General features: G+C 47.5%; 1 protein-coding gene across 4 annotated transcripts; it reads right to left on the minus strand.

Moving 5' to 3' along the window:
* Positions 1-1965: 1965 nt before the first annotated feature.
* On the minus strand, positions 1966-24370 carry IFI35 (interferon induced protein 35). Of its 4 annotated transcripts, none has more exons than XM_083470114.1 (10): positions 24254-24370; positions 23559-23586; positions 18905-18982; positions 17653-17811; positions 13304-13420; positions 11812-11965; positions 9603-9712; positions 7515-7704; positions 5634-5740; positions 1966-2662 (listed from the first exon to the last, which is right to left on the minus strand). In XM_083470114.1, the coding sequence occupies exons 2-10, from the start codon at positions 23571-23573 to the stop codon at positions 2459-2461; spliced, it is 1134 nt and encodes a 377-aa protein (XP_083326240.1). In that variant the 5' UTR covers positions 23574-23586; positions 24254-24370; the 3' UTR covers positions 1966-2458. The 4 variants fall into 4 exon arrangements, with proteins under 4 accessions (XP_083326240.1, XP_083326241.1, XP_083326242.1 ...); XM_083470115.1 differs by lacking the exon at positions 24254-24370 and adding an exon at positions 23735-24244; XM_083470116.1 differs by lacking the exon at positions 24254-24370 and adding an exon at positions 24106-24139.
* Between the last annotated feature and the right edge of the window lie 1937 nt (positions 24371-26307).

Genomic DNA, 26307 nt, shown 5'->3' on the forward strand with positions numbered 1-26307 from the left:
CAGCTTCCAGGTCATGTAGCCAGCATGACTAAGCCGCTTCTGGTGAAACCAGAGCAGCACACGGAAACGCCGTTTACCTTCCCGCCAGAGCGGTACCTATTTATCTACTTGTACTTTGACGTGCTTTCGAACTGCTAGGTTGGCAGGAGCAGGGACCGAACAACGGGAGCTCACCCTGTTGCGGGGATTCGAACCGCCAACCTTCTGATTGGCAAGCCCAAGGCTCAGTGGTTTAGACCACAGTGCTACCTGCGTCCCACATCTGAGAAGCTCCTAGCGCTCAAAACCGAGCGTCTCCACCCCCATCGTTCTGCCTGGACGCTGAGGTTCAGCGCCGAGGGCCTTCTGACGGTTCCCTCATTGCGAGAAGCAAAGCTACAGGGAACCAGGCAGAGGGCCTTCTCGGTAGTGGCGCCCGCCCTGTGGAACACCCTCCCTTCAGATGTCAAAGCGATAAATAACTACCTGACATTTAGAAGACATCTTAAGGTAGCCCTGTTCAGGGAAGTTTTTAATCTGTGATATTTTACTGTATTTTTGGTTTCTATGGAAGCTGCCCAGAGTGGCTGGGGAAACCCAGCGAGATGGGCGGGGTACAAATAATAAATTATTATTATTATTATTATTATTATTATTATTATTATTATGCCCTGGAAGCCCTTTCAGAGGCATGAAGCTAGCTAGCATTGTTCACGCAGCAGTTGAAATGCACTTTGTTCATGCTCAGAAATCCTGTAGTTTGCGGGTAGCTGTTTTGGAATCACAAATATATTTACATACTGCCTTTCCTCTGAGGATCTCAAGGTGGCGCATCTGGTTTTCTGCTGCTCCATTTTATCTTCAAAACAACCCTGGGACCTTCTCTTTTCATGATTCAACAGGCTGAAAGAGACTTGGCAGCACTCCTGCAGGTACGGGTGCAAGGGCAGCTAAAAACCCAGCATGCTCTTCAGCCTCTCTGAACTAATTCTTTGTGAGCTTCCTAGACGAGAGACTCGGAGAGCAGCAACACGAGAGCAGGGCCTTTTCTGTGGTGGCTCCTCACATGCAGAATGCTCTCCCCAAGGAGACTCGCCAGGGGGCATCATCATACATCTTTAGCTGCTGTCTCCCAGGCCTTTGGCTAATTAAACAATCTATGGCCTTTTAAACTGTGTGGGGATTGTTTGTTACTATGATATGTATTTTTGTGTTTTTATATTATAAAGCATCCTGTTATCCTTGGGTGAAGGGTGGCATAGAATTATTATTAATTAGGCATGAGAAAAAAGGTAAAGGTACCCCTGCCCGTACGGGCCAGTCTTGCCAGACTCTAGGGTTGTGCGCTCATCTCACTCTAGAGGCCAGGAGCCAGAGCTGTCCGCAGACACTTCCGGGTCACGTGGCCAGTGTGACAAAGCTGCATCTGGCGAGCCAGCGCAGCACACGGAACGCCGTTTACCTTCCCGCTGGTAAGCGGTCCCTATTTATCTACTTGCACTTAGGGGTGCTTTCGAACTGCTAGGTGGGCAGGAGCTGGGACCGAATGACAGGAGCGCACCCCGCCGCGGGGATTCGAACCGCCGACCATGTGATCGGCAAGTCCTAGGCGTGAGGTTTTACCCACAGCGCCACCCTTAGGCATGAGAAAAGACTGCTTCAAAACCCAACTCAGCCACAAAACTTACTTGCCTGACCTACCTCACAGGGGTGTCATGAAGATAAAATTGGGTGAGGGGAAAGACCGCCTGGAGATCCTTGAGGAAAAGCAGGAGATAAATGAAATAAATTCTGTGGACTGGTTTGTGAGTAGCTGCAGATGACATTTGCAGAAAGAAACACACACAAGCATTTTTCTTCCCTGCAAACCTTAGAGCCTCCTTCCATTCATAAAGTGTGTTTGCTAAGCCACCTTTCAGAATACTTTTATAGCCTGTAGTGACGATGCTTAAAATACACTCTCTTAGTAACAACTGCACAAAACAATTTAATTATTCGCAAACAGCAGGAGGGAGAGTCAGCTGTTCTCTTTATTCTGCTTATCTGAGAGTCTCTCCTTCACTCTGGGTGAATTGCAAGCGTTTGAGACAGAATAACTGAACAGGGACAAGACAGCAGGAAAAACCTCAAAGCAAATAATGCAGATAACAGTCCACACATCAGAGAAAAGGGGTGTCACTGTGTGACTGCCTCTTTTTTTAATCCAAACAGCAAGAACTCCATCCTCCGGTTCTTCACAGTACAGGATTACGCTGGCAAGGATATCCGTTCCATTTTTATACCTGAGAGAGATTTATCTGAGAGTCTCCACATCCTTGCAGCGATTCAGAATTCGGACTATCAAAACTTCCCCCTCCCCCAAATGTTCAGAGCTTTGCATCCTTCCTGGCGGGATCTTTCCTTGATGGGAGTTGAGCAGCCACTTGCGCTGAAATCAATTTAAGAAAGCTTTCTCTGCCTCTGGAAGGCAGGGTCACACTCAGTCTTCCTCCTCCTCCTCCTCCGCTTCAAAGACAGCTACCGCACACTGTCCAATCGGGACGTAAGCGACGACATCCACTTCTCCCCCACCCTTGCTGGGCTTCTGGAAATGGATCTCCAGGGCTTCGCGCATCAATTCCTCATCCAGGACGTCTGGAATCCCCGACAGCAGGACAGTCCGAGCGCAGACCAAAGGACGGAACTGGAATGGGGAGAAAGAAAAGAGAGGATTTTGTTGTCGGCGTCCATCTGCCTCGGGAGACAAAGGACCGCCTCCGGGGGTGAAGTTAGCATCACTGACATGACCTCCCTGGGGTGCAAGCCTGGGCGGTGTGGACCGAGGTCCTGGGCTGCCCAGATGACAAGACCTCCCCCCTCTCGGCCTCACTGATGGGGTCCAAAGGAAAGCAGAGCAATACGTCTGGCACCACCTTGGCCGCGGGAGTTGCTGGACGGAGGCGTACAAGACACCATCCAACTGTCTTAGGGACTCCACTCCTTGGTCTTTTACTTCTCCCCAAGATATCCTGCAAGGCAGTGGAGGTTGAGGATCAGAGCTTTCTCCGAGATGGGCTACCTTCCTAGGTATGGTACATCATGTCAGGAGTTCAGCCTACACTCGAGTAGGACCCTGGCAGAGACACATGCCCGACTGGCATGTTCCCTCCCTCCTGGTCTTTCGTTCGGGAGCCTCAAAAGCTTTCTTCAGCCCAAACATCACAGCGACCGATGCCAACCAACACCGGCACTCTTAAGGATCCGCAGAGTTTGCGCATCATGCGTGACAGCAACTCAGCATTTTGACTAATCTGCTTTATTTACCTATAAACACCCACGGAGCACTGCAACATGGCTCCCTCTCTCTCTAGCATCAGACAGCAAAGAGAAAAAGAACAAAGGACAATAGTCCCACTTCACGGAACACAGAAACACAAGCATCCTGTCTCCGTCACTTCCCACTCTGTGGAGCCAAAACATATACCGTCATGTGAAAGACAAAAATCCCATGACTGCAATCATGGATCAGGAATTCTAACACGTCATGTGCTGAAACCATCTTCTTGACCATTGGACCGACTATTTAGGGCTAGAAGTGAAATTCAGAATTTTGCCGATGTAGCAGACTGCGCTGCTTAAATCCCTGACAAAATTCCGGACTATTTGTATCGTCCGCTCAATCTGCCGGAGCCTGCCTTTGCACGCAGGGGAAATCCCTAGCGCACAATGAATGATGATGCCAGAGCTGCAGAGTCCTGGTTGCTTTTGCTAAATGCAAACATTACCACCACCAGCAGCAACGAAAAACATGAAGATCCAGGAACCCAACATGTATCTGATTTTGGACAGTGGTGCTGTGGCACAATTTGGTTTCCTGAGGTCAGCACTGCTGTTGTGGTAGAGCCCTGGGGCAGCTGGCCAGGACCCCAGTGCACTCTACGTGGGGCTACCTTTGAAGGTGACCCGGAAACTACAACTAATCCAGAACGCGGCAGCTAGACTGGTGACTGGGAGCGGCCGCAGAGACCACATAACATCGGTCTTGAAAGACCTACATTGGTTCCCAGTACGTTTCCGAGCACAATTCAAAGTGTTGGTGCTGACCTTTAAAGCCCTAAACGGCCTCGGTCCAGTATACCTGAAGGAGCATCTCCACCCCCATCATTCTGCCCGGACGCTGAGGTCCAGCGCCGAGGGCCTTCTGGCGGTTCCCTCATTGTGAGAAGTAAGGTTACAGGGAACCAGGCAGAGGGCCTTCTCGGTAGTGGCACCCACCCTATGGAACGCCCTCCCATCAGATGTCAAAGAGAACAACAACTACAGTGGTACCTCGCAAGACGAATGCCTCGCAAGACAAAAAACTCGCTAGACGAAAGGTTTTTCCGTTTGCGATTTGCCTCGCAAGACGAATTTCCCTATGGGCTTGCTTCGCAAGATGAAAACGTCTTGCGACTTTGTTAAACCGTTAAAACCGTGCTTCGCAAGACGAAAAATTCGCTAGACGGCAAAACTCGCGGAACGAATTAATTTCGTCTTGCGAGGCACCACTGTACCAGGCTTTTAGAAGACATCTGAAGGCAGCCCTGTTTAGGGAAGCTTTTAATGTTTGATGTATTATAGTATTTTAATATTCTTTTGGAAGCTGTCCAGAGTGGCTGGGGAAGCCCAGCCAGATGGGCGGGGTATAAATAATAAATTTATTATTATTATTATTATTATTATTATTATTATTATGAGGGACCCTTAGGGACTGCCCATCCCATTTCGCCGTCTGAGGAGAAACAGGAAGGTGCCACCCCCACCGCCTGAAGCCTTGTTTAACTGAGGTGGTGTGGTTGTAGATTCTTGGTTCCGGCAGCAGGGAGAAGTGAGGAGAAGCCGCAGCTGCTTTTCCCATGGTGTAGGCACTGCCCCTTGGGATCCTGCCGCCCGAAGCGGCCACCTCCGTCCACCTCATGGGAGAGCAGGCCCTGACCCAGCTTACCACATTCTGAAGCAATGCACATAGCCACATGTCATGGAACTGACATCGGAGACCAGCAGAGAGAGAAGTCGCCCCGATAGTGCAGGAGAGGGAACCAGCAAGGAGAGAGAGAGGGTTTCCGAGGGGGAAGGGAATCAAGGTGACACCAAGAAGGAAGGAGGGAATGAAAGCACTTTGGAGGGAAGGCTCAGGGACTCTTCCAGTGAGATCAGTGGGGAGAGTGCCAGACCACCACTGGGCACGCCTACTCTGCGCAGAAGGCTTCCGCGCAGAGAGGCTAGGCGGAGACTGGCTGTCAAGGAATTCTTATGTTGGAAAAAAATTAGGAAACACCCACTAACGGATTCTGCCAGCGACTGAAGCAGACGCACAGGAGTGCGCTTCAGTTAGGGAAAGGTTTAAACAAACAAGCAGTTTAGGGAAGTCGGTGACTTACACACAAGCAACTACAATTCCCATTACACCACTAAATAAATAAATAAATAAATAAATAAATAAATAAATAAATAAATAAAAAAAATAATAATAATAATAATAATAATAATAATAATTTATACCCCGCCAGGCTCAGGGCAGCTAACACCAACAAAATCACAGTAAAAACATAATAGGGGGGAAAGGGGGGGAGAAAGAAAAAACACCCCAATTTAAAATACAGGTTAAAATGCAGCCTCATTTTAAAATAACTCACCTGCAGCTCTGCGATTTCTCCGCCAACATAGTGTGACAGCTTGACTGTGTGAATCTCCTGTCCGATGGGCACTTGGTACTGACCTTTTTGGATAAGCCGCTTGGCCACTGTAGAAGGGGAAGAGGCAAAGAAAAGGACAACACTGTGACTAAAGAAAAGGAAGGTACTTTCTATCATATGTGGTGGACTTGCTCCAAGGTAAAAGACTTCTGGGGAAAAAATTATAATGAATTAAAAAAAATGATGAGATATACTTTTATGAAGAAACCAGAGGCCTTTCTCCTTGGAATAACAGGCTCTGAACTGCCCCAAAAAGATGTTGAAGTATTTTTGTATGCCACAACTGCTGCATGGATTTTACTAGCCAAAAAATGGACAACACAAGAACTACCAACGGTAGAAGAATGGCAGATGAAGATGATGGAGTTTATGGAGCTAGCTGACCTGACGGGAAGAATCCGCGACCAGAAAGAAGAGGAACACCAAGAAGATTGGAAGAAATTTAAAGACTATCTGAATAAATATTGTAATATTAAAGATATGTAATCACTTGAAAGAATTAATTAGGCCTAGGATTAAATTGGGATTAAATAAATAAATAAGAAAATGTACGATAAGAAAAGTTAGGAAATATGATTATGACTGTGATATGGTTTTATGAAATAATGATATTGGAAACTGCTATATATAATTACTAAGAAATTCAGATGGAAGAGATTTGAGGAAGTCAAATAATATGTTTATGAAGATGGATTTTGATTAATTAATTAATCTTCAGTTTATGTGGTGATTTGATGTATTTTATGCTTTATGTTTCTTTTTTCTTTTCCCTTTTTCTGTTTCATTTTTTTCTCTTTATTATTGTTGGCTTTTTCTTCTGTTATGTTTATGTATGGAAAATAATAAATATTATTATAAAACAACAACAACACTGTGACTTTCCATCTCACTGCTTTTAAAAAATGGTGCAGCTCTAACTACCCAAAGCGTAATACAGTGGTACCTTGGTTCTTGAACGTAATCCATTCTGGAAGTCCATTTGACTTCCGAAACGTTCGAAAACCAAGGCGCGCCTTCCGATTGGCGCAGGCGCCTCAGAAACAATAGCCGACAGCAGCATTGGACGTTTGGCTTCCGAGAAAGGTTCGCAAACCGGAACACTGACTTCTGGGTTTGCGGTATTCAGGTTCCGATTTGTTCGTCAACTAAGCCGTTCAAGAACCAAGGTTCTGCTGTAGTTGGCATTTGGCAGAAGGGACTCTTGTATTCTGTACAGCACCTAGCACGACGTTTCTTCCGAATGAAGATCATCATGTATTTTGGGGTGGGAGAAAACAAGCCCATTCACAGGGAAATTAAACGACGTGCTTGCTTACACCCTGGCTGTAAAATGAATCATAGAATCATAGAGTTGGAAGAGACCACAAGGGCCATCGAGTCCAACCCCCTGCCAAGCAGGAAACACCATCAGAGCACTCCTGACATATGGTTGTCAAGCCTCTGCTTAAAGACCTCCAAAGTAGGAGACTCCACCACACTCCTTGGCAGCAAATTCCACTGTTCAACAGCTCTTACTGTCAGGAAGTTCTTCCTAATGTTTAGGTGGAATCTTCTTTCTTGTAGTTTGGATCCATTGCTCCGTGTCCGCTTCTCTGGAGCAGCAGAAAACAACCTTTCTCCCTCCTCTATGTGACATCCTTTTATATATTTGAATGAGCGGCAGCTCAAACAAAAATAAGGCAATTTTAGCTTAAAATAAATCTTAAGCATTCATAGATGAGCTGGAGATGGTCCAAGAAAGGGACAAAAATAATTCATTGATTTTTGAGGTAAGCAAGCCACCTTCCCCTTCCCACTGCCTCTTCATCTATCTCCTCGTACCTCCATCATCCATAAACGTCAGCACCACGTGGCCAGTGTCGCTCAGCCGCTCCACACTGAACACCTCGCCTCCCATGTTCTGCCGCTTGCTGAAAAACAACTCCAACTTCTCAAGCAGCCGGTCCTCAGGCAGAGAGGAGGCCACGATGCCAGACAGCAGGACCCGTCGCGGACTCTTTTCCAGGGAGATCTGTGCGGGATGGGGAAGAGGTCTTAGGAAACCAGAACGGCCGCATCATGACACAGCTGAGGAAAGACGTCCATCAGGGGAAGAAGAGAATGTGGGGTTGGGTGCAGGCCACCTCCCTCCACGCAATCCACCTCAAACAGTAGTGTGGTCACGGTCTGGCTGGAGGCAGAAGAGGCAACAGCCGGGGAACCCCCTAAGCCTAGGGAACCCCCAAGGGAAGGAGGCTCAGAGCAGGGCAAGGATGAGTGGTCAGCAGCAGAAGAGGAAGTGGACCGGAGGGAGGAGGCGTCAGCAGCAGGAGAGGTGACAGGGTTTAGTGAGCTAGAAGAAGTTGTGGCAGAGAGCAGTTCTAACTCAGAGGCTGAAGAGGAGGCTGGCCTAGAGGCAGGCGGCTGAAGAATCCAGGGCCTCTCCCCCTCCTGCTGTGGCCAGTTCCTCTCTCCCCTGGTCTCCTAGAACTCGCAGAGAAATGAAACAGCCAGAGCAAAGGGTGGTTGTGTACAAACACAGTCTGACACAGTCCTGAAAGACCTACACTGGCTCCCAGTACGTTTCCAAGCACAACTCAAAGGGTTGGTGCTGACCTTTAAAGCCCTAAATGGCTTCGGTCCAGTATACCTGAAGGAGCGTCTCCACCTCCATTGTTCTGCCTGGACACTGAGGTTCAGAGCCGAGGGCCTTCTGGTGGTTCCCTCCCTGCAAGAAGTGAGGTTGCAGGGAACCAGGCAGAGGGCCTTCTCGGTAGTGGCACCTGCCCTGTGGAACGCCCTCCCATCAGATGAGAAGGAAATAAACAACTACCTGATTTTTAGAAGACATCTGAAGGCAGCCCTGTTTAGGGAAGTTTTTAATGTTTGATGTTTGATCGTGTTTTTAATATTCTGTTGGGAGCCACCCAGAGTGGCTGGAGAAACCAACCCAGATGGGCGGGATATAAATAATAAATTTTCTATTCTTCTTCTTCTTCTTCTTCTTCTTCTTCTTCTTCTTCTTCTTCTTCTTATTATTATTATTGGAAAGACCCTGGAGAGGAGGAGTCTTAGTGGATACCAGGAAGACAGGGATCTTCAGTCCTCCTAACTGCCTCCTAGAAAGAGTTGCTGAGACCACTAGGCCTGAGCTGTGGTCTGTTTTCTGGAATATTTAAAGCTAAATCTAAAGTTGCCTCATTGACTCAGTGGTGGCTATCTAGTCTTTTATATATCGTATGTGTTTGGATTATTAATGTATTTGGAGGACATTGTATGGTTTTATTGTTTACACTTATGCCAATGAAGGCCAATAACATCTGCACCGGCCTTGGGTGATCTGTTGTTTTTCTTGCTGACCTACGCTTACTCTGGCCCTGACAGAGTGCTATCGCAGTTGCATGGATTGTAGCCTAACGGCATGTACTGCAGAGGTGCAGAAAATGTGCTGAGTGTGGCGCTAAGTGCAGCATTCATCTTCCTGGGAATGTTAGCTTTAATTTTTTTAAATAATACAGTGGTACCTCGGGTTAAGAACTTAATTCGTTGTGGAGGTCTGTTCTTAATCCGAAACTGTTCTTAACCTGAGGTACCACTTTAGCTAATGGGGCCTCCCGCCACCACCACACGATTTCTGTTCTCATCCTGAGGTAAAGTTCTTAACCCGAGGTACTATTTCTGGGTTAGCGGAGTCTGTAACCTGAAGCGTCTGTAACCTGAAGCATCTGTAACCCGAGGTACCACCGTACTAATAAAACCAAGAACAGGTTTCTAGTTACAGAGTTAAGATTCGATAAAGAATCCGAACTTTCCCGTTCCAGCCCATTTTCTGTTTCAAATGTTCCCAATTACAATTACCGCCCAATCACCCCAAAGTTTGGATGCACCAGGTGTGTATTGTGGGTCCCATTTTACAGCTGCAGAACCCACCTCCAAGGATGAGGGCAAGAGCAACACCATCGCCTCAGCCTTCACGTGCACATAGCTGAATTCATCCAGTTGAACCTGGTGCTGTTCCATTTCAATGATCCTGGAGGCAACTGACAGGAAGGAGTGGAAAAAGAGGTCAAGTCCACCCCAACTATCTCCTTCCATCCATATGCTTTCCTATCTGTCAGTTCAGCAACCCAGAATTAGTTCCCATCCTCCTTTAAGATGGAAACAAGAGGGGTTTTTTTGTCTATGTGTGAGGGCGCTGAGGGGTGTGTGGAGTGTTAGGGGAGAGACAAGGCGCATCATGCTCCTTCTGGCGTACCTTGGTCCCTATTCTGCACCCCAGGAATGGCTTTGACTAGCTGGGTAAACGAGTCAAGGGTAGTCAATGGGTCTCACACCCTCTGTGACTTAGGGACTTCCCCTGTATTCAAAGACAGGCTCTGGCAGATTGAGCAGACAAGACCAATGGTGGGTCCAGAGGTGAAGAAAGCATTATTTGCATGTGCCATAGAGGGAAGTGAGGGGCAGGTGGGGCTCATCAGCCTGGGAAGGTAGCCCATCTGGGAGAAGGAAAACTCAGATCCGAAATCTCTGCTGTATTGCAGGATATCTTCAGAAAAGGCTACCAGCCTTTCTCAACCCGTGGGTCCCCAGATGTTGTTGAACTACAACTCCCATCACCCCTAGCTAGCAAGGCCAGAGCTCAGAGATGATGGGAGTTGTAGTCCAACAACATCTGGGGACCCACAGGTTGAAAACCACTGGGCTAAGGAGTAAACTCTACACAGATCCGGAGAGGAATCCCTAAGGTGGTTGGATGGCTCCTTAAAGGCCTCCTTCTGGCAACTCCTGCAGCCAAGCTGGTGACAAATGTCTCTGCTTTCCTTCATATGTAAAGGTGATAAATAGCTATACAGTGGTACCTCGGGTTAAGTACTTAATTTGTTCCAGAGGTCTGTTCTTAACCTGAAACCATTCTTAACCTGAGGTACTACTTTAGCTAATGGGGCCTCCTGCTGCTGCCGCCGCCGCCGCGCAATTTCTGTTCTCATCCTGAGGTAAAGTTCTTAACCCAAGGTACTACTTTCAGGTTAGCGGAGTCTGTAACCCGGATTGTTTGTAACCTGAGGTGTTCGTAACCCGAGGTACCACTGTACAACTTTTAGAAGACAGCCGTGCATCGGGAAGTTTTTAACGCTTGATGCTTTATAGTGTTTTACATACAATGGTACCTCGGTTTTCAAACGTCTCTGTTGATGTACATTTTGGTTTTCGAACGCCGTAACCCCAGAAGTAAATGCTTCGGTTTTCGAACATGCCTCGGAAGGCGAACATGAAACCCGGCTTCCCCCGAGTGTAAGATCCTGAGGCCTAGCTGTCGGCTGTTGAATTTTCAGTTTTCTAACGTTTCAGAACTCAAACAGTCTTCCGGAACGGATTACGTTCGAAAATCGAGGTACTGCTGTATTCTGTAAGCTGGCCAGAGTGGCTGGGGAAACCCAGCCAGATGGGTGGGGTATAAGTAATAAAATTATTATTATTATTATTATTCCTTTGGACCACACCAGCAAGGCCGAGAGGGGGGTCTTGTCGTCTGGGGAGACCAGGGTTTCCATACACACTGCCCACAAGAGGTCACCTCAGTGCTGTCCAAGCAGCAGTTTGACTTCATGTTTGGAAGCACACTCCATTGTCTTTGAGACAGACGGGTGCCAAACAATGACATTGCTTGAAAGGGTTGGGCAAGAACTATGGAACCTTCATCAACAGAGGGATGAATTAGATTGAGAAACCAGGAATTGCAGCTGGGCGACCTCTTAAGGTGTCTTCCCTATAGCGGTGGAACAAGTCCAATTACTAGATATAAAAATGGTTGGGACTTTATACAGGACTCCTACTGCTGGCAAGGAGCTAGGTGAAATTACTCGCAAAGAGCCTTTGGGTTGTATTCAGCTAACTATTACTCGGAGTAGATCCATTACAATGAATGGGCGTAAACTAGTCATGGCCATTAATTGCAGCAACCGATTAATGTGCGTCCAAAAGACGCACCATCATGCACACGCACACGGCGCCAAACCCAGAAGTGACCCAGAAATGCTCCCAATTGCCTGTCTCTGCCTGCTCTTAGGTTCCCCAACTTGGGGCCAGCCCTGTGGCATCTTTTCGGGGTCAGAATTTCAATCCAAACAGCCGCTCCTACCCTCGTGGCTTTCAAAAGTGATGAGAGCCGATCCCCCAGGCACAGGGTATCGAATCTGCGGCCGGGCTGTCAAACGGTTAGGCAATGTCTCCTCCTTCGCCTCTTCCACGTGGCCTTTAAACACCATCGCCCGTTCAGGTAAGTTGGTTGGCACCTGGAGAATGGGGGGCAGGGGAGAGAAGGTTGATATGAGAATGGGTTTTTTCCTGGCAGGTTTCGCACTCTACAACAAACTCTATTTTGAGTCAGAATTTCAACTGGATGTATCTCCCACGCGTACTCTTCTTGTTTCGTATTTCACATTGCCTCTTCTGATTAAAACTTTTAAATTGATAAGTAATTGTAGAACTCAGCTAGCAGATAGTTTAAGGAAAATGTTAAGGAAAGGACAGAGCACTTCTGTGCATAGGCAGAGATTTTGCCTTGCCACTGAACAAACGCCATCAGTCTCAGTTGGTTTGTAGGGCAGAGAAGAGGAATAATAATAGGAATTATCATTATATTTATTTATTTATTTTTTCATTCATTCATTCATTCATTCATACAGTATTTTTCGCTCTGTAAGACGCACCTTTTCCCTCCTAAAAAGTAAGGGGGAATGTGTGTGCGTCTTATGGAGTGAATGCTATCGCTGAAGCCAGAACAGCAAGATTGATTGCTGCGCAGCGCCTCTTGTTGTGATGCCTTACGCCTGAGCCTCCCTCCTCCTTCCTCTTCAACAACATTTGATTCAGAATATATTTTTTTCTTGTTTTCCCCCTCTAAAAACTAGGTGCGTCTTATAGAGCAAAAAATACGGTGCGTACATACATACATACATCAGGCTAGGTTTCCCCAGCCACTCTGGGCAGCCCAACAGATTATTACAGAATATTCCCTAAACAGGGCTGCCTTCAGATGTCTTCTAAAAGTCAGATAGTTGTTTATTTCCTTGACATCTGATGTGAGGGCATTCCACAGGGCGGGCGCCCCCACCAAGAAGGCCCTCTGCCTGGTTCCCTGTAACTTCACTTCTTGCAATGAGGGAACCGCCAGAAGGCCGTCAGAGCTGGACCTCAAGTGTCCGGGCTGAACGATGGGGGTGGAGACGCTCCTTCAAGTATACTGGGCTAAAGCCATTTAGAGCTTTAAAGGTCAGCACCAACACATTGAATTGTGCTCGGAAATGTACCGGGAGCCAATGTAGCTCTTTCAAGACCTGTGTTATATGGTCTCAGCAGCCGCTCCCAGTCGCCAGTCTAGCTGCTAGATTAGTTGTAGTTTCTGGGTCACCTTCAAAGGTAGCCCCACACAGAGTGTATTGCAGTAGTCCAAGCGGGAGATAACCAGAGCATGCACCACTCTGGTGAGACAGTCTGCGGGCAGGTAAGGTCTCAGCCTGCATACCAGATGGGATCTCAAGACTGGGATTCAATGGCTCCTTCTGGGAAAGACACAAGCTTGCCTACGTGATTAAACTGGCCTATTTCTCAGACTTCCCCACACCCAGTACCTTGTGGAGTTCTTCTTGGGCCACCTGAAACTTTTCCAGCTGCTCCAGTTCATTTTCCAGAGCCAGTTTCTCTCGTAGCAATTGGCGTTCTTCTGTCAGCGCCAACTGAATCTCTCTCTGAGGGGAAAGATGGTGGTCCATTAAACAGGGAACACGAGGGATGTCTGCCAGTGCGGACAACCTGTAAACCCAAGATGTGCCCAAGGAGTGTTTGGACTCCATCTCCCATCTATGGGATATTTAAAGTGCAGTCAAACCAAGAGTTTGCTACATAGGCACATTTTTACGGTTGATTATTGGGATGCAGGTGGCGCTGTGGGTTAAACCACAGAGCCTAGGGCTTGCCGATCAGAAGGTTGGCGGTTCGAATCCTCACAACGGGGTGAGCTCCCATTGCTCAGTCCCTGCTCCTGCCAACCTAGCAATTCAAAAGCATGTCAAAGTACAAGTAGATAAATAGGTACCGCTCCAGCGGGAAGGTAAATGGCGTTTCCGTGCGCTGCTCTGGTTTGCCAAAAGCGGCATCGTCATGCTGGCCACATGACCTGGAAGCTGTACGCCGGCTCCCTCGGCCAATAAAGCAAGATGAGCGCCGCAACCCCAGAGTCAGTCACGACTTTACCTTTACCTATTGCATTTCAATATTTTACCATAAGCTGCCCAGAGAACATAGTTTGGGGGAGGCATGCAATGATTGCAAACAAATAAATAGTTAAAAAGGTAAAGGACCCCTAGACGGTTAAGTCCAGTCAAAGGCGACTATGGGGTTGCGGCGCTCATCTCACTTTCAGGCCAAGGGAACCGGCGTTTGTTCACAGACAGCTTTCCAGGTCATGTGGCCAGCAGGACTAAACAGCTTCTGGCACAACAGGACACTGTGATGGAAACCAGAAGGCATGGAAACGCTGTTTACCTTCCCGCCGCAGTGGTACCTATTTATCTACTTGCACTGGCATGCTTTCGAACTGCTAGGTTGGCAGGAGCTGGGACAGAGTCACGTGGATTCAAACTGCCAACCTTCTGATCGGCAAGCCCAAGAGGTTCCGTGGTTTAGACCACAGCACCACCTGCGTCCTTGACAAACAAGTAACAACAGCCTTATCACATAAGTTACACAGTTTGCATAATTTATTATTATGTACATGTGTTAATCTGGGGGTAGGGTGCCAGAGTCCAATTTTCTGAGAATCTCAGCTCTCTAACTTTCCTTGAAGCATGTGTTTGGCCTACATGGCTGCAAGAAAAGCCTGAACATATGTCAGCAACACCTGGGGAAATATCAGAAAAATGGAGGAAAACACGGAGGACGATTTGCTGTGGTCCCCCTCCTGACCTTTCCCAGTGACTTGCAGAAACAAAATAAAAGGATGCAAAATAAGAAAATGGGTGCTTATGTTTCACCAGGACGACTGCATAACTGAACATCTCTCAGTGCAGGACTGCGGGGATGTTGATGAATAATTTGCTTTTCTTTAAAACAGGGCAGAGGAATCTGTAGCCCTGCAGTTGTTGCTGGAGAGTTCAACAACAAACATGTTTCCCATTCCCTGCTTTAAAAGAAGAATAGACTCAACCCTGGTCTTAAAAGATCTGTACTATGGTTTTCCCAGTCGTGATGTATGGAAGTGAGAGCTGGACCATAAAGAAGGCTGATTGCCGAAGAATTGATGCTTTTGAATTATGGTGCTGGAGGAGACTCTTGAGAGTCCCATGGACTGCAAGAAGATCAAACCTATCCATTCTGAAGGAAATCAGCCCTGAATGCTCACTGGAAGGACAGATCGTGAAGCTGAGGCTCCAATACTTTGGCCACCTCATGAGAAGAGAAGACTCCCTGGAAAAGACCCTGATGTTGGGAAAGATGGAGGGCACAAGGAGAAGGGGACGACAGAGAACGAGATGGTTGGACAGTGTTCTTGAAGCTACCAGCATGAGTTTGACCAAACTGCGGGAGGCAGTGGAAGACAGAATAATAATAATAATAATAATAATTTATTATTTGTACCCCGCCCATCTGGCTGGGTTTCCCCAGCCACTCTGGGCGGCTTCCACAGAAACCAAAAAACATTAAAATATCATAGATTAAAAGCTTCCCTGAATAGGGCCGCCTTAAGATGTTTTCTGAATGTCAGGTAGTTGTCCATCACCTTGACATCCGATGGGAGGGCATTCCACAGGGCGGGCGCCACCACCGAAAAGGCCCTCTGCCTGGTTCCCTGTAGCTTCGCTTCTCGCAATGAGGGAACCGCCAGAAGGCCCTCGGCGCTGGACCTCAGTGTCCGGGCAGAACGATGGGGGTGGAGACGCTCCTTCAGGTATACTGGGCCGAAGCCGTTTAGGGCTTTAAAGGTCAACACCAACACTTTGAATTGTGCTCGGAAACGTACTGGGAGCCAATGTAGGTCTTTCAAGACCGGTGTTATGTGGTCTCGGCGGCCGCCCCCAGTCACCAGTCTAGCTGCCGCATTCTGGATTAGTTGTAGTTTCCGAGTCACCTTCAAAGGTAGCCCCACGTAGAGCGCATTGCAGTAGTCCAAGCGGGAGATAACTAGAGCATGCACCACTCTGGCCAGACAGTCAGCGGGCAGGTAGGGTCTCAGCCTGCGTACCAGGTGGAGTTGGTAGACAGCTGCCCTGGATACAGAATTGACCTGTGCCTCCATGGACAGCTGTGAGTCCAAAATGACTCCCAGGCTACGCACCTGGTCCTTCAGGGGCACAGTTACCCCATTCAGGACCAGGGAGTCCTCCACACCAGCCCGCCCCCTGTCCCCCAAAAACAGTACTTCTGTCTTGTCAGGATTCAACCTCAATCCATTAGCCGCCATCCATCCTCCAACCGCCTCCAGGCACTCACACAGGACCTTCACCGCCTTCACTGGTTCTGATTTGAAAGAAAGGTAGAGCTGGGTATCATCTGCATATTGATGGACACCCAGTCCAAACCCCCTGATGATCTCTCCCAGCGGCTTCATATAGATGTTAAAAAGCATGGGGGAGAGGACGGAACCCTGAGGCACCCCACAAGTGAGGGCCCAAGGGTCTGAACACTCATCCCCCACCACCACTTTCTGAACACGGCCCAGGAGAAAGGAGCGAAACCACTGTATAACAGTGCCCCCAGCTCCCAACCCCTCTAGACGGTCCAGAAGGATGTTATGGTCGATTGTATCAAAGGCCGCTGAGAGGTCCAGCAGAACTAGGAAACAACTCTCACCTTTGTCCCTAGCTCGCCGGAGATCATCAACCAGTGCGACCAAGGCAGTTTCAGTCCCATGATGAGGCCTGAACCCTGATTGGAAGGGATCCAAATGGTCCGCATCCTCCAGGCGTGCCTGGAGTTGTTCAGCAACCACACGCTCAGTCACCTTGCCCAAGAATGGAAGATTTGAGACTGGGCGATAGTTGGCCATACTGGCCGGGTCTAAAGATGGTTTTTTAAGAAGCGGTTTAATGACCGCCTCTTTCAGCGGATCTGGGAATGTTCCCTCACAGAGGGAAGCATTCACCACCCCGCAGAGCCCATCGCCCAGCCCTTCCCGGCTAGCTTTTATAAGCCAGGATGGGCAAGGATCAAGGAGACAGGTGGTTGGTTTCACTCGTCCAAGCAGCCTGTCCACATCCTCGGGGGTAACGGATTGAAATTGATTCCATGCAACTTGACCAGACAGGGCTCTAGCACTCTCCCGCCCCAGCCCTGCTCCCACGGTGGTGTCTAGCTCCTTCCGAATATGAGTGATTTTATCTGCAAAAAACTTTGCAAAATCGTTGCAGGAGATCTTGGGGTCTTTACAAGGCCCCGATGGTAAAGGTGGTTCCGTTAAATTGCGGACCACCTGAAAGAGTCTCCTGCTACTATTTTCTGCAGATGCAATAGAGGCGGCGAAGAAAGTCTTCTTCGCCGTCGCTATCGCCACTTGGTAGGCTCGACGTTGAGCTCTAACCTGTGTCCGGTCAGATTCGGAGTGAGTTTTCTGCCACCGACGCTCTAGCCGTCTCAGCGATTGTTTCATCGCCCTCAGCTCCGAAGAAAACCACGGGGCTGTCCGGGCTCCATGCAATCGGAGAGGGCGCTTCGGAGCCAGACAGTCGATAGCCCTGGTTAACTCCGCATTCCAGCGGGCCACCAGGGAATCAGCTGAAAGGCCATCAACACGGGATAAAGCATCCCCTACCACTCTCTGGAAACCATTTGGATCCATTAAGTGGCGGGGGCGGACCATCCGAATTGGTCCCACCTCCCTGCAGAGGGGAAGGGTCGCGGAGAAGTCCAGAAGTGACTGGCGTGCTCTGGTCCATGGGGTCACGAAGAGTCGGACACGACTAAACGACTAAACAACAACAACAACCTGAAAACCTGCTTTCTGGGGCTGAGACTCTTCTTCAAGCTCCTGGAGTCTTTTACGCAGAAGCTCAGTTTCTCTCTCGGATTTTGATGCCTCTCGTTCGCTCTCTTTTCTGCCAGCCTCCAAGGAAAATCTGTCAACCTCCAATGCTTTGCACATATCCTAAAGGTGACAAGCAGACATGTGACGGTCAGAAAGGATAAAATCAGGAAAGGGGAAATCGGAAGAAAATGTGTGTATTTTTTTTATCCCGATGAACTTTTCTTAAACTTTCCAGTAGGCAAAATGGGAAATTGAGAATATCCAATCAGGGTGATGGTCTTTAATACTGTATGAGAAAGTTTCTGTCCACATAATATGTTTCCTTTTGTTTACTACAAAGTTTGTGTTATCTTTTGTTTCTTTCAGCTCTTCAGGTGGCAAACACAAATATTTAAGAAGCATAACGTGGAGCTCCCTCTCTAATATCAGGTATATATTTACAGTTTTGCTAGCACAAAAGTAATGCACTTATACTTTGGGGGGCACAGTCCTGCTAACCTCGTGGTGATCCCCACTAAACAAAGTGGATTTTGCTTCTGAGTAAACATGCAGAGAATAAATTTAAAACCAGGATGGATTTGATTTAAATCAAATCAAATCGATTTAAATCACGAGTCAGTAAGACTTGATTTAAATCAAATTTTTTACAGAAGGACTCATTCTTGCATATTTACAGGAAGTTTTCATTTTTGGAATAATAAATTTTCATAGTTATATCAAAAATTACTGATTTGGTTATTCTATTAGAAATACATAGACAGATAATTATGAAATTATAGTGAGGTTTAATAAGTTAACTGTTTATATTTGGACAACTTTTCTGATGTGGTTAAACAATTTTATTTTTTTAAAAAAGAAAAACTTAGATTGAGTTTTAGCAACACATGAAAAACTTAAAACAAACCCTTATTTCCTGATGAATAGCCTTTGGAGTAGAATGTAACTTAAATAGAAAACTATCTTTAGAAAGATTTTTCCTCCAAAAGCATTTTATTTTAAAAATCCGATTTCAACTTTAAAAAACCCAATTTCAATTTTAAAAAATCCGTTTTTTTAAAAAAATCATTGGTTTTTACCCATCCCGTGTAAAACTCAATAAAAAGCAATTTAAAATAAAATAAAAATAAAGGAAAGAGCTTTGAGGACAGCCTCTGAACACCAACACATCTCACTTTCGACATGAGAGACAACTGCTGTTTCCAAAGAAGAGTACCTGCCATTTCAAGGTTTGTTCTGCTGCCAGTGTCTCACTTGCTGAAATTCCTGGACTGGGCAGGTAGATGAAGGAGTCCTGAAGAGCAGAACAAAAGGATGTTCGTTCACAGCCCAGGACCTCCTGCCTCCACGCAACAGGAGCGCAGAGGCGAGTTCAAAAACTTATGGGACATGGTGGGGACGCGGAGAAGGGGACTAACTACCGTATTTTTCGCTCTATAAGATGCACCAGACCATAAGAGGCACCTAGTTTTTGGAGGAGGAAAACAAACAAAAAAATATTCTGAATCCCAGAAGCCAGAACATCAAGAGGGATTGCTGCGCAGCAAAAGCAGCAATCCCTCTTGCTGTTCTGGCTTCTGGGATAGCTGCGCAGCCTGCATTCGCTCCATAAGACGCACACACATTTCCCCTTACTTTTTACGAGGGAAAAAGTGAGTCTTCTAGAGCAAAAAATGCGGTATTTTTCATTATTTTTATTAAAGCTTTATTGCAGAACAATTTACACACTACATAAAAAAACAACACAAACCAACCAACACAATACCCTCATAACAACTAAACACTAACGAACAACAGATCATTTGGCATCACACACACTTTTGACTTCTGATTCACCTCACTGTACTTTTTACACATTATTGGTCTATTCACACTTCCTTATTTTTTTAAGTGTTGCATATCAAAAGGAGATTTTTGCTTTTATAATTTCCTCATTATTCAAGATTCAATCTAGACCTGTCAGGAGATTTGCATTATCACAATACATTTTTTAGATATTCTCTGAATATTGTCCAATCTTTACTCACTTTCTGGTTTGAGTTTCCTCTTAATCTCCCAGTCATTTTCGCAAGTTCTAAATACAGTGGTACCTCGCAAGACGAATGCCTCGCAAGACAAAAAACTCGCTAGACGAAAGGTTTTTCCATTTTCGATTTGCCTCGCAAGACGAATTTCCCTATGGGCTTGCTTCGCAAGACGAAAACGTCTCGCGACTTTGTTTCCTTTGTCTAAAAACAAAGACATGTTTTGTTTATAAAGTTAATTTATTTTCCCTTCAATTTTTGAACTGCTCTTTACAGTATGTGTGACTTTAAAGAGCAGTTAATAAACTGTTGTTGTACCAAATTTGGCTTTGTTTGGACATTTTTTGACCATAGGAACGCATTAATTGATTTTCAATGCATTCCTATGGGATTTCGTGATTCGCAAGACGAAAAATTCGCTAGACGACAAAACTTGCGGAACGAATTAATTTCGTCTTGCGGGGCACCACTGTATTCTATCATCTTTGCCTGCCAGTCAATTTTTGTGGGGGTTGAGTCACCTTTCCAATTTTTTGCTATTAAAATTCTGGTTGCCGTGGTTGCTTACATAAAAAAGGTTCTAAAGATTTTTTTGTATTTCGGTAAACATAATGCCTAACAGAAAGGCTTCGGGGGGGGGTTGAAGGACAATTTAAGTATCTTTTTGAGTTTGTTACCGTATTTTTCGCACTATAGGACGCACTGGACAATAGGACGCACTTTGTTTTAGAGGGGGGAGAACAAGAAAAAAAAAATTCTCCCCCTCTCTGCCCAGCACCCCTTCAGTGAAGCGGCAGGAGGCGCTGCACAGAGAGGGGGATAACTTTCCCCCTCTTGTTTTCCCGCTCTAAAACAAGGTGCTGTTTAAGGTGCGTTCAGGCGGCTACCTTGGAAGCCTGGAGAGCGAGAGGGGTCGGTGTGCACTGACCCCTCTCGCTCTCCAGGCTTCAGGTTCCTTTCGACCTGCTCTTTGGGGCTGGCGGGGGAAGCCCACCACCAGCCCCAAAGTGCAGGTCAGGGAGCAGCGGAAAGGTGCAGCGGAGAGGCTCCTGCCATAGCCGCGCGTCACCTCTCCAGCAGGGAGAGGGTCGCGGGGCTATGGCGTCTTCGCTCCATAGGACGCACACACATTTCCCCTTCATTTTATATTATGTCCCAGAATTCTGGTATCTTCATGCAGTCCCACCACATGTGCAGGAAGGTACCTACCCCTTTTTTGCATCTCCAGCAAACGTTTGAGTTCTTTTTATATATCTTGGCCAATTTGAGAAGGGGACTAACTATTGACCACTTGGTAAATATATCAACTTATTAAACACACAGAGCTGCCTGAACTGCCATGTGAGGCGGCGACTTGCATAGTCATACCTTGGGTTGCGAATGCTGCGAGTTGCACGTTTTCGGGTTGCGGACCACGCCGAACCCGGAAGTACCGGAATGGGTTACTTCCGGGTTTCGGCGCTCGCGTCATGCGCAGAACCACAAAATAACGTCACACACATGTGGAGAAGCACCAAATTGCGTCATGCTCATGCACAGACGCAGCGCTTCAGGCTGCGAACATGCCTCCCGCACGGATCACGTTCATAACCAGAGGTATGACTGTACAGTGGTACCTTGGGTTAAGAACTTAATTCGTACTGGAGGTCCATTCTTAACCTGAAACTGTTCTTAACCTGAAGCACCACTTTAGCTAATGGGGCCTCCCGCTGCTGCCGCACCACCAGAGCACGATTTCTGTTCTCATCCTGAAGCAAAGTTCTTAACCCGAGGTAATATTTCTGGGTTAGCAGAGTCTGTAACCTGAAGCGTATGTAACCTGAAGTGTATGTAACCCGAGGTACCACTGTACTTGAAAGAGGCACTCTTGAATCAAGGTTTCTCATATCATTCTGAAGGAAGACACAACAAACATGTTTAGCAGAGAGGCATATGGTGTTGATATGGAAAAGGATCTATTCTCTAAAGAGCACACAGCAACAGTGGCTTAACCATGGAGTAGTAGATTACAGGAATGCATAGAGGCGAGCAAAACAAGCCAAGGGAGTCACAGGATTCCCTCGTGGGATTCATCCAAAGACAAGATCAGTGGACAACAAACTGTGTCACCCCCTATTAGTACTAAAGTAAGGTTAACTGGGGACACGGGTGGCCCAAACCACTGAACCTAGGCTTGCCGATCAGAAGGTCGGTGGTTCGAATCCCCGTGACGGGGTGAGCTCCCGTTGCTCGGTCCCTGCTCCTGCCAACCTAGCAGTTTGAAAGCTCGTCAAAGTGCAAGTAGATAAATAGGTACCGCTCCAGCGGGAAGGTAAACGGCGTTTTCGTGCGCTGCTCTGGTTTGCCACAAGAGGCTTAGTCATGCTGGCCACATGACCCGGAAGCTGTACGCCGGCTCCCTCGGCCAGTAAAGCAATATGAGCGCCGCAACCCCAGAGTCTGTCATGACTGGACCTAATGGTCAGGAGTCCCTTTACCTTTACCTTTAAGGTTAACTTGGGACGCGGGTGGTGCTGTGGTCTAAACCACTGAGCCTAGAGCTTGCCGATCGGAAGGTCGGCGGTTTGAATCCCTGCAACAGGGTGAGCTCCCGTTGCTTGGTCCCAGCTCCTGCCCACCTAGCAGTTCAAAAGCACATCAAAGTGCAAGTAAATAGGTAACGCTCCGGCAGGAAGGTAAACGGCGCCAGAAGTGGCTTAGTCATGCTGACCACATGACCCGGAAAAACTGTGTGCAGACTCCCTCGGCCAGTAAAGCGAGATGAGTGCCACAACCCCAGAGTTGTCTGCGACTTAACTGTCAGGGGTCCTTTACCTTTACATTTTTAAGGTTAATTGGGAGGCTCTCAGCTGCCAGTCCAAGGGGTTCGGAAGGACTGGATAGCTGCTGCTAGCCCCGGACGGGCAAGTTAAATATGGATGCGACTTTTGCACCATAGCAAGGGAACCAGTGGCACTAATTAACATAACACACAGCCTTGCAAGGAATCCAAGGAAATCAATGGTCAGTAAGCAGAGGGTGGGTATTTTCTTCTTCACGCAACATAAAATTAACTCATGTCCATGTGCCACCACCAAAGGCGGAAATGCCACTGGTTTAGGGGGCTTGAGGAAGGGCTGGTAAAGTCTATCGACATGAAAACGCAGTCCTGATTACATTTAGCGTTCATAATTTCAGCAGGATAAGTTAAGGAGGTCATTTTGTTGCTGCTGTTCTTAAAACAACTGCGTCAGAAATACTTGATGTCTTACTGCAAATAGCGCAGAGGTTTCCCAGCAGATCCTGGGCTCATTGCGCTACATTTAAAGTAGCAAACTGACCAAAATGTTAAGGAATGCTGGTGTAAGTTTTAATCTGTTTTACTATTTTAATTTTTTTATTGTATTTTTTCCTTGATTCCCCTGTTTTTATCTTTTTCAAAACCACTTTGAGATTTATTTATTTTTACAATCAAATGGCCTATATATTTTACGAAATAAATAAAAAGATACCACTTTAAACCTTCATGGCTTCCCCCAAAGTATCCTGGGAACCGTAGTTTGTTCAGGGTGCTGAGAGCCGTTAGCAGACCCCTCTATTACAAAGCTTCGATATATAGAATTCCCTTGGAAGAGGGATTGATTGTTAAATCATTCTGGGAACTGTAGTTCTGTGAGAGGAATAAGGGGTGCCAAACAACTCCCAGCAGCACCCTTAGCAACTACAGTTCCCAAGATTCTTTGGGGGAAGCCAAGATTATTTAAAGTAGTGTGATATTGCTTTAAATATGTACTGCTTAGTCCTCATCCATCCATCTGGGTGCCACACAGAGGCAGTTTCTTAGTTGTCTATCAGTTACCTACTCACCTCATCTGAATCCATTCTGTTGACACACCTGGAAGAAAATAGAAGGGCTGCATTTGCAGTGCACTTTAATACAAAACACAGGTAACCCAAATACCACCGGGGGGGGGGGAGAATCTAATTCGGTTTTATTATGCCAATATGCATCTGCTTTGCATAATTTATTCTGCTTCACCTACCCTAGAGCAGCACAAAGAGCTTAGATCCCTAAAACTCCCGTCCTTATCCAGAGATTCCTTGTTTCGCGGCATCCCTCGCCTCCGTTTCCCTGCACGCTGCCATGCCTCTCTTCCTCGGTCATACGGACTAGAAACTTGACACCGGAAAAGTGGAGACCCGCCATGGGAGCAGCCAGGATTTTTGTCGTGAGGCAGAACCTCGGTTTGCCATGTATTGATTATTGATTTGGGAGGGCAGCCGCCACTCCCTGCCCCCCTTGGCTTCTCCCATGAAACCCGCCCTGCTTGCTGAATTCACAGTGCCCGGTCCCGAACCCCAGGCTTCAAGTGCAATGGTTGCTGACCCGCCCCAACGGGGGACTCATCCTGACCTCGCCCTACAGTCTGGCGTCGAGAGGCAGGCGGCGCGCACGGACACCTCTATCCAAGCGCAAAGCGGATCGTTTGGGTGCTGCGGTTTGGGGACTGAAGCGGATCAGGCCTACAAGCCCCCCCTCCCACCCAAACTAGCGACATTACCTTTGCCAGCAGCTGCTGGCCTCCTTGCGCCGCTTCCACTTTCGATTTCCAGCTGTTAAAAGCCTCCTCCCCCAAACCAAGCCCCGCCCCGAAACGGGAAGTCTGCTCCCCAGGCAGGATGGGTGCGCCTTTGTGGTGTTGGAAGAAGGGACCCCGGGTCATCTAGTCCAACCCCGCCCACTCTTTACCATGCACGAATCTCAGCATAGAATTGTGGGGTAAGAAGAGATCTATTTGGTCCCCCGGGTTTGTGTGTTTAATCTGGGATTTCCGAGGAGCAACCGTCCAGTTTCCGATTTCTCAATGGAGAGATTGTTTTGGAATAACTCATAGCCTTGTCTTTAAATTTTTCCCCTTTTCCCTGCTATATAGCCCGGACAACTGCAGATTGCATGTCCAATATCGGAGTTCCGCACAGAAGTGTTTAAATTGCAATGAACATGTGCAAAGTGCCCCTACCACAAAATAAATCAGCACCCACAGCTAAGCAATTATGTATTTACTAGCAGGGTGTGTGTGGGGGGGTGCATCTTATTATTTTCATGGGCTATTGACAAGCTTTCTTCACTCCAGAGTAGAGCCGTACTCTGCTCATGCTCAGAGGTGCACTGTCAGCATTGCGGAGGGGCAGCTCGACAAGAGAAAAGCACTGGAGAACAGTGTTAGCAACGGATTTGCTCAAGTGCTCCCATCTGTTCTGCACTTCCATGCCAACCATGTCTGAAGGCGGTTGGAGGATGGATCGCGGATAACAGATTGAGGTTGAATCCAGACAAGACAGAAGTACTGTTTTGGGGGGGACAGGGGGTGGTCAGGTGTGGGGGAGTCCCTGGTCCTGAATGGGGCAACTGTGCCCCTGAAGGACCAGGTGCGCAGCCTGGGAGTCATTTTGGACTCACAGCTGTCCATGGAGGCGCAGGTCAATTCTGTGTCCAGGGCAGCTGTTTGTCAGCTCCATCTGGTACGCAGGCTGAGACCCTACCTGCCCACAGACTGTCTCGCCAGAGTGCTGCATGCTCTAGTTATCTCCCGCTTGGACTACTGCAATGCGCTCTATGTGGGGCTACCTTTGAAGGTGAGCCGGAAACTGCAGTTAATCCAGAATGCGGCAGCTAGACTGGTGACTGGGAGCGGCCGCCGAGACCATATAACACCGGTCTTGAAAGACCTACATTGGCTCCCAGTACGTTTCTGAGCACAGTTCAAAGTGTTGGTGCTGACCTTTAAAGCCCTAAACGGCCTCGGTCCAGTATACCTGAAGGAGTGTCTCCACCTTCATCGTTCACCCCAAACACGGAAGTCCAGCACCGAGGGCCTTCTGTCGGTTCCCTCCCTGCGAGAAGCGAAGTTACAGGGAACCAGGCAGAGGGCCTTCTCGGTAGTGGCCCCTGCCCTGTGGTACGCCCTCCCACCAGATGTCAAAGAGAAAAATAACTACCAAACTTTTAGAAGACATCTGAAGGCAACCCTGTTTAGGAAAGTTTTTAATGTTTAACAGGTTTAAGTGTATTTTAGTGTTCTTTTGGAAGCCGCCCAGAGTGGCTCGAGAAACCCAGCCAGATGGGCAGGGTATAAATAATAAATTATTATTATTATTATTATTGGCATTCATCTGTCTTGAGAGACAATGGAGCGCTCTTCTGGGAATCGCTGAAGAATCACAGTACCTACTGTGACCGCAGAGACCCATAACTGGTAACTGCTGCCAACCACGTTGTTTTGGCTGCACTAGCAGCACTGAAGTAACCTCCCTGGGGCACTAGCCTGAGGTCCTAGGCTGCCCAGACAAGACCACTGATGTGGTCCAAAGGAAAGCAGAGCAGTACATTTGGAACCAACTAGGGGACGCAGGTGGCGCTGTGGGTTAAACCAGAGCCTAGGACTTGCTGATCAGAAGGTTGGCGGTTCGAATTCCCACGACGGGGTGAGCTCCCGTTGCTCGGTCCCTGCTCCTGCCAACCTAGCAGTTCGAAAGCACCTCAAAGTGCAAGTAGATAAATAGGTGGGAAGGTAAACGGCGTTTCCATGCGCTGCTCTGGTTCGCAAGAAGTGGC

Source organism: Podarcis liolepis (assembly GCF_965112155.1).
Source record: "Podarcis liolepis genome assembly, chromosome: 13".
Lineage (NCBI taxonomy): Eukaryota > Metazoa > Chordata > Lepidosauria > Squamata > Lacertidae > Podarcis > Podarcis liolepis.

What these genes read in the sequence shown, in the direction of transcription:
- IFI35 (XM_083470114.1), bottom strand. An exon ending in CCCAAGAAGAACTCCACAAG is followed by an intron (nt 11,966 to 13,303) that starts GTACTGGGTGTG and finishes CCCATTCTCCAG; the next exon opens with GTGCCAACCAACTTACCTGA. An exon ending in TCTTGCCCTCATCCTTGGAG is followed by an intron (nt 7,705 to 9,602) that starts GTGGGTTCTGCA and finishes CATCCCGCACAG; the next exon opens with ATCTCCCTGGAAAAGAGTCC.